Below are 18230 nucleotides of genomic sequence, written 5' to 3'. Positions count from 1 at the left end.
TCACCGCAATTGTTTTGGGGTTATGCTTTAGAGACAGCTACGTTCACGTTAAATAGGGCACCATCTAAATCCGTTGAGACGACACCTTATGAACCGTGGTTTGGCAAGAAACCCAAGTTGTCGTTTGGGGCTGCGATGCTTATGTGAAAAAGCTTCAACCTGATAAGCTCGAACCCAAATCAGAGAAATGTGTCTTCATAGTATACCCAAAGGAGACTATTGGGTACACCTTCTATCACAGATGCGAAGGCAAGATATTCGTTGCTAAGAATGGATCCTTTCTAGATAAGGAGTTTCTCTCGAAAGAAGTGAATGGGAGGAAAGTAGAACTTGATGAGGTAATTGTACCTTCTCCCTTATTGGAAAGTAGTTCATCACTGAAATCAGTTCCAGTGATTCCTACACCAGCAAGTGAGGAAGCTAATGATGATGATCATGAAACTTCTGATCAAGTTACTACCGAACCTCGTAGGTCAACCAGAGTAAGATCCGCACCTGAGTGGTAATCCTGTTTCGGAGGTCATGTTACTTGACCATGACGAACCTACAAACTACGAGGAAGCGATGATGAGCCCAGATTTCGCAAAATGGCTTAAGGCCATGAAATCTGGGATGGGATCCATGTATGAGAACAAAGTGTGGACTTTGGTTGACTTGCCCAATGATTGGCAGGCCATAGAGAATAAATGGATCTTCAAGAAGAAGACTGACGCTGACGGTAATGTTACTGTCTACAAAGCTCGACTTGTTGCAAAAGGTTTTCGACAAGTTCAAGGAGTTGACTACGATGAGACCTTCTCACCCGTAACGATGCTTAAGTCCGTTCGAATCATGTTAGCAATTGCCGCATTTATGAAATTTAGCAAATGGATGTCGAAACTGCATTCCTTAATGGATATCTTAAAGAAGAGTTGTATATGATGCAACCAAAAGGTTTTGTCGATCCAAAAGATGCTAACAAAGTGTGCAAGCTCCAGCGATCCATTTATGGACTGGTGCAAGCCTCTCGGAGTTGGAATATATGCTTTGATAGTGTGATCAAAGCATATGGTTTTATAAAGACTTTTGGAGAAGCCTATATTTACAAGAAAGTGAGTGGGAGCTCTGTAGAATTTTTGATATTATATGTAGATGACATATTGTTGATCGGAAATGATACTGAATTTCTGAATAGCATAAAAGGATACTTGAATAAGAATTTTTCAATGAAAGACCTCGGTGAAGCTGCTTATATATCGGGCATCAAGATCTATAGAAACAGATCAAGACGCTTAATTGGACTTTCACAAAGCACATACCTTGATAAAGTTTTGAAGAAGTTCAAAATGGATCAGGCAAAGAAAGGGTTCTTGCGTGTATTACAAGGTGTGAAATTGAGTCAAACTCAATGCCCGACCACTGTAGAAGATAGAGAGAAAATGAAAGTCATTCCCTATGCTTCAGCCATAGGTTCTATCATGTATGCTATGTTGTGTACCAGACCTATGTGTGCCTTGCTGTTAGTTTAGCAGGTAGGTACCAAAGTAATCCAGGAGTGGACCACTGGACAGCGGTCAAGAACATCCAAAAATACCTAAAAAGGACTAAGGATATGTTTCTCGTTTATGGAGGTGACAAAGAGCTCGACGTAAATGGTTACGTCGATGCAAGCTTTGACACTGATCCGGATGACCCTAAGTCACAAACCGGATACGTATTTATATTAAATGGTGGAGCTGTCAGTTGGTGCAGTTCCAAGCAGAGCGTCGTGGCGGGATCTACATGTGAAGCGGAGTACATAGCTGCTTCGGAAGCAACAAATGAAGGAGTCTAGATGAAGGAGTTCATATCCGATCTAGGTTCCATACCTAGTGCATCGGGTACAATGAAAGTCTTTTGCGACAATACTGGTGCAATTGCCTTGGCATAGGAATCTAGATTTCACAAGAGAACCAAGCACATCAAGAGACGCTTCAATTCCATCCACGATCAAGTCAAGGAGGGAGACATAGATATTTGCAAGATACATACGGATCTGAATGTCGCAGACCCGTTGACTAAGCCTCTCTCACGAGCAAAACATGATCAGCACCAAGACTCCATGGGTGTTAGAATCATCACAATGTAATCTAGATTATTGACTCTAGTGCAACTGGGAGACTGAAGGAAATATGCCCTAGAGGCAATAATAAAGTTGTTATCTATATTTCCTTATATCATTATAAATGTTTATTATTCATGCTAGAATTGTATTAACCGAAAACTTAGTGCATGTGTGAATACATAGACAAACAGAGTGTCACTAGCATGTCTCTACTTGACTAGCTTGTTGATCAAAGATGGTTAAGTTTCCTAGCCATAGATAAAGAGTTGTCATTTGATAAATAGGATCACATCATTAGAGAATTATGTGATTTACTTGACCCATCCTTTAGCTTAGCACGATGATCGTTTAGTTTACTCCTATTGCTTTCTCCATAACTTATACATGTTCCTATGACTATGAGATCATGCAACTCCCGAATACCGGAGGAACACTTAGTGTGTTATCAAACATCACAACGTAAACTGGGTGACTATAAAGATGCTCTACAGGTGTCTCCGATGGTGTTTATTGAGTTGGCATAGATCAAGATTAGGATTTGTCACTCCGAGTATTGGAGAGGTATCTCTAGGCCCTCTCTGTAATGTACATCACTATAAGACTTGCAAGCAATGTAACTAATGAGTTAGTTACGGGATGTAGCATTACGAAACGAGTAAATAGACTTGCCGATAACGATATTGAACTAGGTATGATGACACCGACGATCGAATCTCGAGCAAGTAACATACCGATGACAAAGGGAACAACGTATGTTGTTGTGCGGTTTGTCCGATGAAGATCTTCGTAGAATATGTAGGAACCAATATAAGCATCCCAGTTCCGCTATTGGTTATTGACCGAAGATGAGTCTCGGTCATGTCTACATAGTTCTCGAACCTGTAGGGTCCACATGCTTAACATTTGGTGATGATCGGTATTATGAGTTTATGTGTTTTGATGTACTGAAGGTAGTTCGGAGTCCCGGATATGATCACAGACATGACAAGGAGTCTCGAAATGGTCAAGACGTAAATATTGTCGTGGTTCTAAGTCTGACAGTAAAATAGGGGGTAAGAATGTAGAGGCAGGATCCTAGCTATGGTGAGATTGTGCACGCATGATGTACGAGTTCAGGCCCTTCGTGGAGGAAGTAAAAACACTATGTCTCGGTGCTTGGAGGCTCGGTCGATTGGAATATGCGTGATGTTACAGGGGGTGCGAACCCTTTGTGCCAGAGGAGGGGGTGGCTTCTATAGAGTGCGCCGGACCCCTCCAGCCCTCAATTGCACAGGGTTTAAGGTACATAAAGATGGGCTTTACTGATAACGCCAACAAGAAAGATACATGAATGACTATTAAGTCTATAGGGTAACGCCTGACCGTTGCCATACAGAGTGACTTTAGATCTTCTATCTGTCGAGTGATTCTTGTTACGGTCGAGTGAGTACCCCTTGGTCGAGTGAACTTGAATCTTCCGAGTGGAATGTTTATGCTCGAGTGAATGATGGCATCCCTCGAATGTTTCTGACTTTAGGTCAATGTCCTTGCGGAGGGTGTCTAGGTCAGGCCTATGACCCTACCCTAGGTACATGTCGTCGTCATTAGCCCCCGAATGGTTCAAGGTTCGAGTGGGAAAAGGAGTGGAAGTTGGTCCCGACTCTGTTAGACGCTGCGGAAGCATTTTCCTTAGACTGATGAGTTATGCGACAACTTTGACTTCATTTTCAGTCATCTTGATCCATTCTAAAGTAGTCGAGTGAACTTTTGCTGATAAGCTTCGAGTGTTGATATGGAAGAAATCTTTAGTCTGACAGGTTGCTCTGCTGTTCCCGAATCTTGCGGGATTCTAAATTTTGGGAAGCGCGCGGGACGAAGGAGGCCGCAATAATCGGGATGGATTAGGAAGGAGCGCCTCGATCACCGTGCCACCTTTTTCGCCACGTACCGAGTGAGCGACAGTTGCGGGATTTGACATGATTGCCCGGGCCTAGTCGCCAGTCACTCGGAAATGACTCCATATAAGGCGTTGAGTTGGGGAATTTTTCACAGTGCGCCCCAATTTCTCCTTCTTCCTCCTCTGCTTCTCCACCGCTACCGATTCCGCTCTCGATGCCACCTCCCGCCCGTGCGCCTCTTTCTGCGATGGCGAAGGACAAGACGGAGGCGCTGGAGCATGCAAAGAAGGGAGCGGCGAAGGGGAAAGGCAAGAAGACTGGCAGGAGTGGGTCGTCGTCGAGATCCGGCTTGCCATGCGACTGGGTTCAGGGCGACTGGATCCAGTCCACAATCGTGTTGGATGACTTGCAAGACCTGGCCGAGAGTGGACTGATTGAGCATGGTTCCTGGAGGCTCCCGGGGGATGAAACGGAGCCGCAACCTCAGGAGGGTGAGTGTGTCTTACTCGCCACTCACGTCGACTGCGGTTTTTATTTGCCCCCACATCCCTTTTTCCGTGCATTCTTGAACTTCTTCGGTGCCCAACTCCACCGTTTCTCTCCCAACACTATCACGTACCTTGTTGCCTATGTCTCCTTGTGTGAGAATTTCCTGGGCTGCCGACCGCACTGGGGTCTGTTTAAGCACATCTTCACATGTCGCTCACAGACTGTGAAAAAAGCTAGCCCGAGTGACAAGAAAACCCAGGTGATCCGGATGTGTGGGGGCTTAGGTATCCAGATGAGGGGGAAGAGCGCTTTTCCCGCGATGACTCTCCCTGACTCGGTTAGAGGGTGGCAGCCAACTTGGTTTTATTGCAAAGACAAGTCGACCCCTGGTCATTCGACTGGTCTCCCTCCCTTTTCCTTAGAGCGAGTCCAGAAACCACTTCCTTGAGAGTGACTCCAGCAGAGAAGGAGGAGGTGACCATGTTGATGGAGCGAGTAATTCAGCGGATCCATGAGGGTGTGACCGGTCTGCACACTGACACGGCATTCAACTTTGAATGTTGCTCATGGCGGCATCTCGATAGTGCATCCACGGCTCGGTTCAGTGGTCCTGCCTTGTACTGAATACGGAACTGTAGCCCCACCAATTTGGTAAACACGCACTGCTGAATTGGGGTATTCAAGCGCTGATCAGTGAGATTGAGCAGGCTCTTTTGATCTATGCAGATCAGGAACTCTGCGTGTTGAAGATAAGGTCGCCAATGGTCGATTGCTAGAAGCAGCGCCAAACATTCCTTCTCGTAAGCTGAGAGGCCCAGGTTCCAAGGACAGAGTGCCTTACTCAAGTAAGCGACGTGATGTGCGTCTTGCATCAGGACTGCCCCCACTCCGGTAGCACTTGCGTCAGTCTCCACTACAAACTGCTTCGAGAAGTTCGGTAATGCCAGCACCGGGGCTTGGATGAGAGCGCGTTTGAGTTCTTGGAATGCCTCTTCGGTGACGTTCGTCCAGACGAATAGCGAGTTCTTGCGGAGAAGATCTGTGAGGGGTCGGCTGATGATGCCAAAGTTGCGCACGAATTTGCGGTAGTAACCAGCTAACCCCAGGAACCCGCGCAATTCCTTCACTGATTCTGGCTGTGGCCAAGTTGTCACTGCCTGAATCTTGTCTGGAAGTGTTGAGACTCCTGCCTCGCTAATCTGGTGCCCCAAGTATGAGATAATGTTCTGCGCGAATGTGCATTTGGAGAGTTTTGCTCGCAGGTTGTTTGCCTTCAGTATGGAGAGCACCTGACGTAACAGCAGTAGATGGTCGGGGAAGGTGGCTGAGTGCATCAGGATATCGTCCATGAAAACAAGAACCCCTTTTCGCAGCAGTGGTCCAAACATTGTGTTCATGCCCCCCTGAAACATGGCTGGTCCACCTGTCACTCCGTATGGAAGCACACGGAACTGAAAATGTCCTTGATGCGTTTTAAATGCTGTCTTCTCTTCATCTTCAGGACGCAGTCTGATCTGGTGGTATCCTGCTCGCAGGTCCAGCTTCGAGAACCACTTGGATCCTGCTAGCTCGTCGAGCAGTTCGTCGATTACTGGCAAGGGATATGTGTTCTTAACTGTAATAGCATTCAGATGTCGAAAGTCCACACAGAACCGCCGGGTCAGATCCTTCTTCTTGACTAACAACACTGGCGACGAGAAGGGACTGATGCTTGGAGTAATCAGTCCGGCCTTGAGCATTTCTTTGACCTGGTTTTCGATCTCCGTCTTCTACTCCGGGGTGTAACGGTATGGCCGGATGTTAACTGGCTTGGCCCCTGGCAGCAATGTGATCGAGTGATCCCAATCCCGATGCTGAGGAAGCCCTGTAGGTTCTGTAAAAACCACTTGAAAGTCGTTGATCACTGTTTGCACTTCTGTTGGAAGTTTCTCTTTGTTGGTCTCCTCGGGCGCAATTGCACACAGGGTCACGAAATGGAGGATATCGCCTTCAGCTTCCATAGCTCTGAGCTGAGCCGCTGACACCTCAGGAACTGATTGCAGTCGTGATTGAATCCCTGTCAGCAACACCTCCTTGCCTTCGTGGATGAACTGCAGTGTTTTGTTGGTCCAGTCCACCCACATCAGTCCACATTTCTCTAACCAATCCATTCCAAGAACCATATCATATCACCCTAGAGATAGCACTCGCAGGTCAGACTGGAACACTTGCCCTTGCGTCTTCCACTTGCATTGCGGCAGAATGCCTATGCATGATAGAGTGCCCCCATCGGCTATCTTCACCGGTACGGGAGCCAGCGGCTCCACTGCGGCTTGCATTCTCGCCGCGCTTTGCTCACTCAGAAAACTATGCGAGCTGCCAGAGTCGACAAGAATCAACACTTCGATGCCCTCGATTCGCCCCAGCAACCTCACTATACGTGGTGTGGTTTGACCTGTTGTGGCTAGCTTGGAGATGGACATCAACACCTCCTCTTGGCCTTCGTCATCACGCTGCTGCTCTGGGTACTCTGCTTGCAGCAGCTCCAAGAGCTCTTCGACGACGTGGAGCTGGACTGTAGGCGCGCATTGGTGGCCCTGCCCCCATCGCTCGCCGCACTTGAAGCAGAGTCCGCGGGCGCGACGATAGTTCCTGAGCGCCGCCACGCGATCGTCTCCGCGGCCTGCCCTCTCGAGGGCATTTGCTGCTTCCTGGCCTCGACAATCCTCCACCGGCACGCCTGGTGGTTGCTGGCGTGGCTGCGGCACGCCGACGACCCCGATGGGACGAGGTGGTATGCGCGGCCCCCCGCCCTCTTGCCGTCGATGATCTCGACGGGGAATCGCGTCCAGCACCTCCTCCTGCAAGGAAGCCAGCGAGAAAGCGGAGTCCAAGTCCTTTGGTTGATGTAATAACACACCCACACGAATCTCATGTTTAAGCCCTTCTAAAAATTGTGTGGTAAAAAACACAGGATCAAAAGCAGGGTTGTGCACTAACAAGTGATACATGATTTCCTCAAATTGCAGCATGTGCTCATGCACAGTGCCAGTTTGTTTCAGCAGACGAAACTGCCGGAGGTGCACCTGATACTGCTCTCTCCCAAATTTTGTGCCTAAGGCTGTACAGAGTTCGTCCCAGTGCATTGATCCGCTCGTGGACTCCTGAAGTTGCAGCCAGCGCGCCGCACTACCCGTGAAGTGTAAGGTAGCAACGCGAACCCACAGATCTGGCTGCACGCCATACACCTCAAAGTATTTCTCGCATCTGGTTCGCCCGAATTGCGGATTTCCCCATCAAACACCGGAAAATCAAGTTTAGGCAACGACCAGTTAGGGAAATGTGGTGCGGGCTGGTCGATCTGATGCGGTACGAGCGAATCGGATGCACGAACAGTAACTAGAGCATGGGAATCGGCCAAGGACTTACCCTTGACCGGAGGCGGCAACTGGGTGGTGACCACCCCGTGTGTCATGCCCCCGGTGGTGTCGATCTCGCCGTGGCCTAACGGCCCGTGGTGCTCGGTGGTGTCGGGCGTCGAGGCCGGTCGCACCACCGCGTCGCCCTCCGGGATCGGATCCGGAGGTGCCGCCAGGATCGGGTGGAGCGCGATGCGCCCCACTTGCGTGCGCAGCTCGTCGACTTGTTGTTGAAGGTGAGTGACCGCGGGCCTCCACAGCTCCAACGACTGCTGGATCGCGTCGAGGCGGGCTTCGTTGGCCAGCCGCCCGTCGTGGACGACCTTGGCGAGGGCCGCGAGTTGCTCCTCCATCGCCGCCGCTTGCTGCGCTTGCTTCGTATGGTAACGTGGCTTGGGGTAGGCGGTCTCCAGATCGACGGCTGGACCTCTGATACCAGATGTAAGGGGACTGATCTAGGCTACAGATCTGAGGAGGGAGATCGAGCAAGGGAGGTAGGTGAGACGAGGGGAAGGAAGGGGATAAGGAGGAGGAAGATCAGCTTCTCTCCGTTCGGTTCGATTATGTCATATCATGCCTTACAACTGGCCACACTTGGCTCTTAAGTAACCCACACGACTCAACTACTCCACCCGACTCGGTCTCACCTCCTCTGGTTCGACTCTCTTCTGGTCTGGGTCGCTGACCATGAGCCCCGCCGTTACATATGTTGGCTCCGCCACTGTTTATGTATCAATAGTGTATAATTAACTAAAAAAAGGCGATCCCTCAATAAAAAATGGTTGCTCTAAGCCAGGGCGTCCGGGGAAGGAGAGCGCGCCGCGTCGCACACTCTACTCGTCTCCGAACCAAACCCAAACCAAAGCAAAGGAGGAGAAGAAAAGTCGCGACGGGTCACGTGCCATGCGCGGGGCCCGCCCGGCAGCTTTGGGAACCAATGAGGGGCGTGCAAGTGATCGGATCGCGGCCGGCGGCTGTCGTCCACTACTTCCCACACCGGCAGGGGCCCCACCCCCGAGGCGCTCCCAGCCGCTAGTTAATCTGCCCACGCACCACACACCACACCAGCCGCAAATAAGATATAAAATCTTCGCTGATTTACTCTATTTTCTTATTCCTGCCAATTTGTTTCTCATTCTCGCTGCTGCCGTGGTTGCATATCCTGCTACCTGCTGCCCCATCCTTGCTCTACTTAAAAAAGAAAAAAAAATATTTTTCCTCCCGAAGGCTCTAGAGGCGGAGGAGGAGCGGAACCAGGCCTTTCGTCCTCTTTCTACGGCCAAGACGTCCAGAAGCTACGCGCGGGTCCCTCCTTCTTCCCACAGGCGGATCAGGGAGCCTCTGCAGATTGACCTTCGTTTGGATTCGGATTCAGGTTGGGCTTTTTTATCGGTGAATTTCTTCCGTTTCTTTTTCTTTTTGGTTCCGTTTGCTGCTTCTCTCGAGTTTATTTTACGTGTGGTGGTTGATTCTCAGATTTGTTTGTGTGTGTGTATGTGCGCGCGCGCGCGCGCTTACATAGCTTTCCGGTTTGGTTAGCTGTTTATCGGCTTTCACTCTTCCTTTTCTGTTGGAAGAGAAATTCTCCATCTTACCTTTGTCGAGTGTTGAAATTCGGATCCGGCGTCGGGGGTGTTTGGTTGCAAGTTGAGTAGTATTTTTCTTGTCAACATTTCTGGAGACTTTTAAGGGATTTTTTTATTGTTTTTGCAGGTTTGATCCAACCCAAATCCAAATCGTCTGATTTGGCAAGGTGAGAAACTCCGAATTCTATCTATCCGAGTGTTTTTGCATGTGCAGTATAGCAGATAGAATCCCCCGGGTTTATTTTACACTTTCTCTAATATTCATACTGTATTACTCAACTTAATGGTCAGTGTTTTCTAGGATTTGATCAACAACTGGGGATCCTGAGTTGAATATGATATCAAATCCGGTGAATTGGTACAGTTTCGGGCCTGGATAGAAGCTGTAGTGATGCCAGATTGGAAGGCGGGCGAGGTGATATCCTGATTTTGATGAGTCTCTGTTTCTTAACTGGATATTGCATCTTAGTAATAGTTTTCCAAGCGGCCGAATAAAATACCGTTAGATGTATTGGTATGTAACTAGAAATTAAGACGTACAAGTTCTTCTGACCTTAAATAGTACAGTACCTGGCTCAGATAGTGGCTAAAAATTTGATATGTCATCAAAATGGAGGAATTAAAATTGGCCTGTCATGTCTAGATTCTGTATATCATGTACCATAGCCTTCATGCTAACTTTGTGTTTTTGTATTCTATACCTAATTACCTAATTTTGATGCCTCAAGTTTTCTTTTTACTGTTCAAGTAACTTGAATGACATGTTAGACCTGCTTACCTTTATTTTTTGCGAAAAAGACCTGCTTATCCATTCGCAAAACAAAAGACCTGCTTATCTTTCGTTGGGTAAGCATATGAACCAAGAGTATAAGACATGAATCTTCTGTTGCCATTGATTCGTCCCAATCTCTTTGTTGCTGCTGTTCAGCATCCGTCTATTGCCGACCTTCACTTGTTTTTGATGTGCAAACAATACATGAGTAGTGCTAGTAAGATAACCCCTGATATGGCAGCGTACCAATAGTGTACTGGGGACAGTTACCTTTGAAGCAAGTTGATCCGGCATAAGAAATTCTATGATCAGATTGATGTTCCGCTACAGGTCTCACCTACAGAAAATTAGTTACATACTTTCCAGTGATAGAGCAATGTTTCGTGGTATAATCAGCCACATGCTGAACTCTGTTATTTGTCAAGTCTATTCAGTAATTCAAATCACATTGATTCTCTCCGAGCAATAGAGTTGTTTCATGTTCAGCTATTTCCCTTAATACTCAATAAAAGTAATTAGATTCCCCTGCTGTTCACCTGTGACTAAGCATGTAGTGTTTTTACAGTTTGAAGGTAAATTCAAGGATGAATTTGCTCGGGGTAATAGCAACTTGCAAGAAGATGGAGCAGGGCCTTTGAATATCTCAAATAAGAAACTGAAGCATGGGATTACCACTGAAGAGAACCCGCAGGGTGTCGTGTCTACAGCAACTAATTCAGATTCGCGGAAACTTAATTCAGACCACATCTACTCTACCTGTGTGGTAGCTTCCGACCATGTAAGAGACTGCAAAATTGAATCAAGTGCTTTTCCCTTGAGCAGAGATGATACTACATCTGGAACAAGATACCAAACAGAAAACTGGAACAATTGCCAGTTTGCACTGAGTAATGGCTCAGCTGTTCTCAACAATCACAGTGTTCCGCAAAGTGATCTCAATTATGGAGATAATGATCTAAACTTCATTGATTGGCCTAGCATTGATAATTTTGAGGATGTTGATACACTATTCAGGTACTTTGAATGTTTCACTTGCTGACTGTGTAAGATCTTACATAAAAATAGTGAAACAGACTCTGGTCCTGTTTGGCTAATTGTTTTTCTCCGTCTAAGGGGGTGTGATTCCACATATGGTGAACAACAACTGGAGAACACTGATGAGCTGTCATGGATTCCTTCTTCAGATGCCATTTACTCTTCCGATGTTGCTCTGCAGGCAGGTTTTGACTCTTCTTATTCAGACTATGGTATGCTGGATGACCTGTCAGCATTCCCTTGTGCACAAGATAAATCCCTACCAACAGCAGACGAGCAATTCAATGACAATTATCCATTCAATGAGCAAAAGAATGTTGATGTATATGGAGAACAGGCAAGTAAACTGATTATCCTTTCTTCTACAATTGGTTTATCTGGTTGCCATTCAAGCCTTTTTTTATTAATATTTTTGTATGTACCACAGGCTTACCAGGGGGGTGCAATGGAATTGTTGTCCACTGACCAGATATGCAATGGAGATGGAAACCTTGATATGGTAATTTTACCTCTTTAATCTGTCTAATAATATTAAAAATTACAGTGGGTGTGTTATTCTATGAAGGATATGTTTTCAATAGAGTAATTAAGATAGTGATTCATGCTTTCAGTGCGGATATGGTAGCCTTGATATGGTACTATGGTAGTTTGACCTTTTTTTATTAGTCTAAATAAAAGGACATTGTGTGTTTGCTTGGTTGGTATGTTGGTCAATGGTGTGTTCTCAGTGGAATAATTAGGGAACATGATTCATTTTTTCAGTTCCAATGTCCCTATTTTTGCAAGGTAGAATTTCAGTTTTCCTAATTGTTTCATAGTTCTCCTGTTTCCAGTCTTCGAGAAAAAAAAATACAGTTACTCTGTAAGATTGCGATTTGATTTATTTTCTGCTGCTCTAATGTAAGTACATGTTCCTTCCTGTCATTTGTGGCAACTTGTAGCGCCTCGAGATCCAGCACTATGCAGATCTAGCACTTCCTTTAGTATCTGCATAATTGATCCTAAGATGTCACCTTACACAACATGCACGTGACGACATGCACGCTATGCGGGTGGAAAATAAGTATCACAACACAAGTCATGAAAGAATCCGGAACAACAACATATATGTAAAACAACTCCGGAGATTCAAATTGACTGAATGAATACAAATAGGGTCTTTCGACCAAGATACAACTCACACAACGAAAGCGCATATACCTTAGATATGTATTGTTTAACAAATGCCTTAAGAAGGCTCAAATGCATCATGAAGCATGGTAAAGGATTCCACTATGTCTACCTACACATATTAAATGGATTTGAAGCATCATATGTAGCATTTCGAACTAAATCCATTGCAAAAGTTTATTATGGTTGCACCCTAAACATGATTTTAGAAGTGATTAACATGATGCACGTCGTGGGACTCTGACAATGGGTTGCGAGGTCCGGTGGGGGCTGCCGTCGTTGGGGACGACGAGGAGGCGGCCGGAAGCAGCGGGGTCGACGAGAGTTGACCGATGGTAGAGATGGCTTGGTTCGGTGGCGGAGTGGCGGCCTTCTGGTTGGCGGTCGCCAGGGGCAGAGGAGCCACGCGACGACGGAAGGACGGGTTTTCGGATCTGGCGGCGGGGCCGGTGGTGGTGAATGATCTCCGCGGCGGCGCTGTGGTGGGGCTTGGCTGCGAAGGACGGGGCTACGGGCTCGAGTGTCGGCGAGCTGCAGGCCTTTGGGTGGCTTAGGCCGTCGGATTCGGATCTGCACGGATCTCGATGTGGTGGCTGGATCTGGGGTGGCGGTGGCGGTTAGGGTTAGGGTTTGGGGGTCTCCTTGGGCAGCTTGGGCTGGTTAAACGGAGAAGGGGTCTGATGGGCCTTGCTGGGCCGGCTGCGTTGCGTCTCATGTTAAGCTCATCACAGGAGCGCTACTTCTAACGAGCGCCCATTGGGCCGGCCCACTGCAAACAATGTCAATTTTATCTAGTTTTTTTTTATTAATTAAGGACTATAGCTTCGGTAAAACTGTGTCTACCATAGCTTGCCACAGAACTAGTTAAGGGTCGCTAAACTTTTAACGGTTTAAAAGTTATCAAAAAATATGAAATAAATATGGGAGCATCTCTCTAATGTAATAAGATGATTCAACGGAGGGATTGTCAAAATATGCATCTATGTATCCTTGGCAAAAATAATAAGCATTTCAGCTCACTGCGACATAAATATATATTAAACTATTTGTTTTTTTGTCCAGGACACATACAGTCGTATTTTTTTAATCCCTCTGTTGGATCATGTTATATTATAGGTGTGTTGGTTCAGTATTTTTTTTCAGAATTTTTGAGAACTTTTGCACCGTTGAAACCCTTAACTAGTTCTGTGGCAAGCACTTGTAGAAAATCCTACTCCCTATAGCTTCCGTATAATAAATGTTTGGGGCATCACACGAACTCTGAATTGGATGAAATCTATATGTGGCCTCTCTAGATTATAACAAGGCCACATGAAAAATACATACAATCCATTTGGACTTCATTTACTATTTATTTATAAAATAAATCCATTTATTAAATAAATGGGTTTTGAACTACGAGTAATAGGTAGGCTTAGGCGAAAATTGTGAAATAATCTGAGTAGCTCCCAAATATCACAAAAAGATAATGTGCAAAGTGTGTGGAGGTGAGTCTTGGGCTAAAACACCAAAAGGGAGAAGGGTTTATTTATTCACCATTTTAAAAAATGGCAAAATAAAATGGGTCTTGGGGTCTAGTAAAAATATCCAAATTCCTAATGAAATGCAACATGATGCTGATGCAATGCTTATGATGCAAAAATAGAAGAACAACCAATTTCTAATTTGTGGTAAACCCTGGGCTGTTCCAAGAAGCCACTGTAATAGTTGAATTGACAACCACAGTATGTAACTGCATTAGCATTATTTATTCTGATACGACATGTGTTTGGGAGGTGGTAAGGAGAACAGATCATCTATTACTATTAGTGCATGATCTTTTTCGAGTAAAGTGGTATCCATTTGAGATGTCACTTTTTCCCCAACTATTTATAAAATTTATCTTTATTTGTTTACTGCCATGGCAATATTGCAGATTGGCGAGCGATATTCATCAGAAAATGCCTTGCAACAGTTGGAGGACAGGAAGTTTTCTGTACCTTCAGGATCTCAATTAAGCTCCTCCCAGAATTTACTGAAGCAAAAGCACCACTCAGATAAAACTTCACCAAGTAACATTACTTCTGATTGCTATTCAGATAGAAACTGCCAGTTCAGTCCATCTGGATCTTTTGCACAGAGGAACTTGATGGGTAATATATATAAAAGAAATTTCACAGGATATTTGTATGAGTATTTGTTATGAGCGTGTTTGTCTGCCTTTTGGTCTAATTATCAGACTTGATGTATGAGTGCAGTTCAAAAACAAGTGGCTAATTTGCAATCAGGACAGCTCATAAATGATGAAGGACAACTTGGTCAACAAACATTGACTAGAAGAGCTTCATATCCTTGTGAGAACTATGAGGTTGAAAAGAAGGGCTTTGGAAAAAGAAGTAAGGATACACTGGGTACATCAGTAGTGGTGGATGGCTCTTTTGTGTCGTCTCTTTCTTCTGATAATTCAGTTGAAGAAAGCAGCTTCCGACAACTTCAGGATGCAGTTAGTCAGGTACAGGTTTATTTTCTGCCTTCCTTTTGTATGTATGGTTCATCAAGTTGAAATACCTTTACCTCCAGCCATAGTTCTTCATACAAGCAACTTGTTTTTTTGTAATAGGACTTGTAGCAGCTTCTTCACTGTGATGTTTCCACATTCTTGCCTCTTGGCATTTTGATTCCCTTAAATGGTCATAATCTTGAACTGAATAAATCAATGCTATACTATTGGTACAAGCAATGCTTCCGTGTCCTGCTTCATTAGTGTGTGTTATATTTTGGAGCTTACCTTCTTTGCCCCTATTGTTGTTTCAGTTGGATGTGAAAACCAAACTGTGCATTAGAGATGGTTTGTACCGCCTGGCAAGAAGCGCGCAAAATCGACCAGTTTTCCCAAATGCGATCAATAGACATGAAGAAAGCCGGGATGCAAAGGATACACAAAATATGGAAACTTCGGGCAAGTACGTTGGGATTCTCATAAAAGACCATACTTTGTATAATCATGAATTTTTTATTTGTGGCTTTGCCATTGTCCAGTAACATTTGTTTAATGTTTGTCGAAATGTGTCTATTTTATCTCTGGCACAATCTCTTATCTTATAACTCAGTTTGAAATATTGAATCTTATTTCTCTAAAACAAATAAAGTATCTTACTCGTTAAGAAGATAGTCTGTAGATCAAAGAACTTGTTTATTTTATGATGAGCAATTGGGAAGACAGTTATTCTTGATGATTGTTGCAGTTGTATAGCTGATTTAGTAGTAACTTAACCGGTAATAGCTGGTAATTATTGAACATGATCCGATCTTGATTGAGAATGGTCACTTTAGTAGCATTAATTAAACTGCATTGGAGTTCTCTGTTTCCTTTCCATGTTGATGTTTCTGTTTTGTAGGTTTGTTGATCATAGGAGCATTGAGACGCAGACAAATCCAATTGATCGTTCTATAGCACTCTTACTTTTTCATCAGCCATCAGACCAAGTGGCTGGAGCTGTTGAGAATCCTCGCCACTAAAATCTCATGTTAGCACGTGTTCCCTTTTTCTCTCTGATTTGCTGTTTCACTTTTAACATGTCGACTCAAGTCATGAGCGATTTGTATCCTGCAGAACGAGAACCACAAGGCCTATGCTAAAAACTAGGTTGGTTAATGTTGCGAAAATTACTGGAGATGGCTCGTGGAAATTCAAGGATCGCCTTTATTCATATGTAATCATCATCTCCGTGAATGCAGGAGCAATTGTGAATGTTTATCCGATATGGTATGGTATGCACCGTTTTAATCGTTAGTCGGCTGCAAGAAAAAAAAAGTACACCAGTTACAGCCAGCCGTGACTGTTGGTACCCCTATTGTGAATTCGATCGCGAAGGTTGACTTTGTGTTGTTCTGACTAACATTTTGTGTAATCTCAAGACACAGATATTGACTTGTATAATGATTATTTTGTGTAAACTTGACAAGACGATCTCTAACTTGTGCAGAAAATTTCTTAAATTCCCTCCCATTTCTATCTGTGGAAGTCAATGGGTTTCACACGCTATAAGGCTTGACATGGAGGTTCTCAGTTTTTTTGAAAGAAAAAAAAAGATAATTCGGCAACAGTAGAGTCCTATAGGCTGATAGGCGGCATTATGCCTATGTTGAAACGGTTGGTAGACCGATCAGGAGATTAGGCTGCCACCCATTCAATCACGTACACATCACCTTGAATAGCGGTCGGAGTACCGCTCGTTATAGCATAGACCACATATGAAGTGAATACATACAACGAAAAACCAATGATAAGGCATACTCTTCCATTCTTATTAGGGTTTTGAACCTATTTGAAATACCGTTCAACTAATGGTAGAAAACATTGGCAACACTTATGGACGGATGCAAACTCGACTATTTGGATGACTGACCACGTAAAATGCGCAAACTTGTATTGAAAAAAGAGGTGTTTGATTGTCTCGTCATGAGTACAAAAACATCACTTCTTACCTCCTGGCCAGTTACGTCGTCCGAGGTTGTCTTTAGTTAGCACAGCACCTCTACGAAGATACCACATGAATATTTTAACTTTTAGTGAAATTTTCGCCTTCCAGATTTTTTTGTTATTACTTATCAGTACCTCAAAATGCGTGAGCACATGATACATAGAGTCTACAATAAAAGGCCCCGACGTAGTAAGTTTCCAGCGAAACACATCACGACCTTGTGTCAGGTAATCAGATCTAGAAAGGATAAGAGATTATGCCATGACATAAGTCGGGTGCCAATCAAATCCCGCTTGAATGAAATATTCAACACGGATGAGCTGAGCACCTACGCAATAGTAGTGTTCTTATCGCGAGCAATGTTGTACAAGGCTGGATATTGTTCTCGGAGACTGGCATTGCCTAGCCAGATGTCTTCACAGAAATGAATCTCCGACCCATCCTTTATCGCGAAAGACCCAAAGCAAGAAAATTGTTTCTTTGCCGCCATTAGGCCAGCCCAAAAGTGCGAGTCCCCAAGTTTCCAATATGCCCGAGACACCGCCATTTGGCCTAGATACTTGTTGCGCAGTATGGTTTGCCAAATACCATCCCCAGTAAGAAGTTTGAACAACAATTTACTAAGTAGGGCCTCATTCTTAACCGGCAGCTCATGAATTCCAAGTTCACCTTGGTCTTTCGACCTACAAACCACTCCATTTAGTCAATCGATATTTTTCCTTTTCATCGTCTTCTTGCCAAAAGAATGTAGACAAAAAATAGTCCAATCTTTGCAAGACCCTTTTTGGGAGTTGGAATAAATAAATCATATAGAGAACCATATTTGTGAGGACATGGTTTATCAAAACCAGTCGTCCTCCAACTAAGAGCAACTTGCCGTTTCAACTGCTCAACTGTTTCTCTAACCGCTCCTCTACATGCTTCCACTCCGCAATGGTGAGACGTCGATAATGAATCAGTATTCCTAGATATTTGATCGATAATTGGCCAGGTGTGCAACCAAGCAGTCCGCATAATCGGCCGCCACCTCAATGGCTTCTCCAAAGCAGAACACTTCACTTTTATGGAAGTTAATTTTAAGACTTGACATTTGCTCAAACGCCGACAACAGGAGTTTTAGGTTTCGAGCCTTGTCCAGGTCATGTTCCATAAAAAGAATTGTGTCATCGGCATATTGTAGAATAAAGAGGCCACCATCCACAAGGTGTGGCACTACCACTGCAATTTGGCTGTCCTGCTTGGTGCGCACAATTAGAATAGCCAACATGTCAGCCACAATGTAACATTGGGTGTTGGGGATCGTTGCATGGAAAATAAAAATTTCTACGCACACGCAATGATCTATTCATGGAGATGC

The 18230-nt window shown here is 44.8% G+C and overlaps 1 protein-coding gene across 1 annotated transcript; it reads left to right on the top strand.

Annotated features, from left to right (window-relative positions):
• Nucleotides 1–8914: 8914 nt before the first annotated feature.
• LOC125551376 (protein LNK1-like) lies at nt 8915–16359 on the top strand. The gene is given in 12 exon segments (XM_048714575.1): nt 8915–9222; nt 9561–9600; nt 9735–9848; nt 10771–11219; nt 11319–11577; nt 11668–11739; nt 14326–14542; nt 14648–14901; nt 15204–15352; nt 15788–15888; nt 15891–15916; nt 16003–16359. Coding segments are annotated over 10 exon segments (1584 nt in total). The 5' UTR covers nt 8915–9222; nt 9561–9600; nt 9735–9824; the 3' UTR covers nt 16036–16359.
• The last annotated feature ends 1871 nt before the right edge of the window (nt 16360–18230 follow it).

Source organism: Triticum urartu, chromosome 4, assembly GCF_003073215.2.
Source record: "Triticum urartu cultivar G1812 chromosome 4, Tu2.1, whole genome shotgun sequence".
Classification (NCBI taxonomy): domain Eukaryota; kingdom Viridiplantae; phylum Streptophyta; class Magnoliopsida; order Poales; family Poaceae; genus Triticum; species Triticum urartu.
The sequence above is the reverse complement of the archived record's forward strand: the minus strand, read 5'-3'. Positions and strand labels throughout refer to the sequence as shown.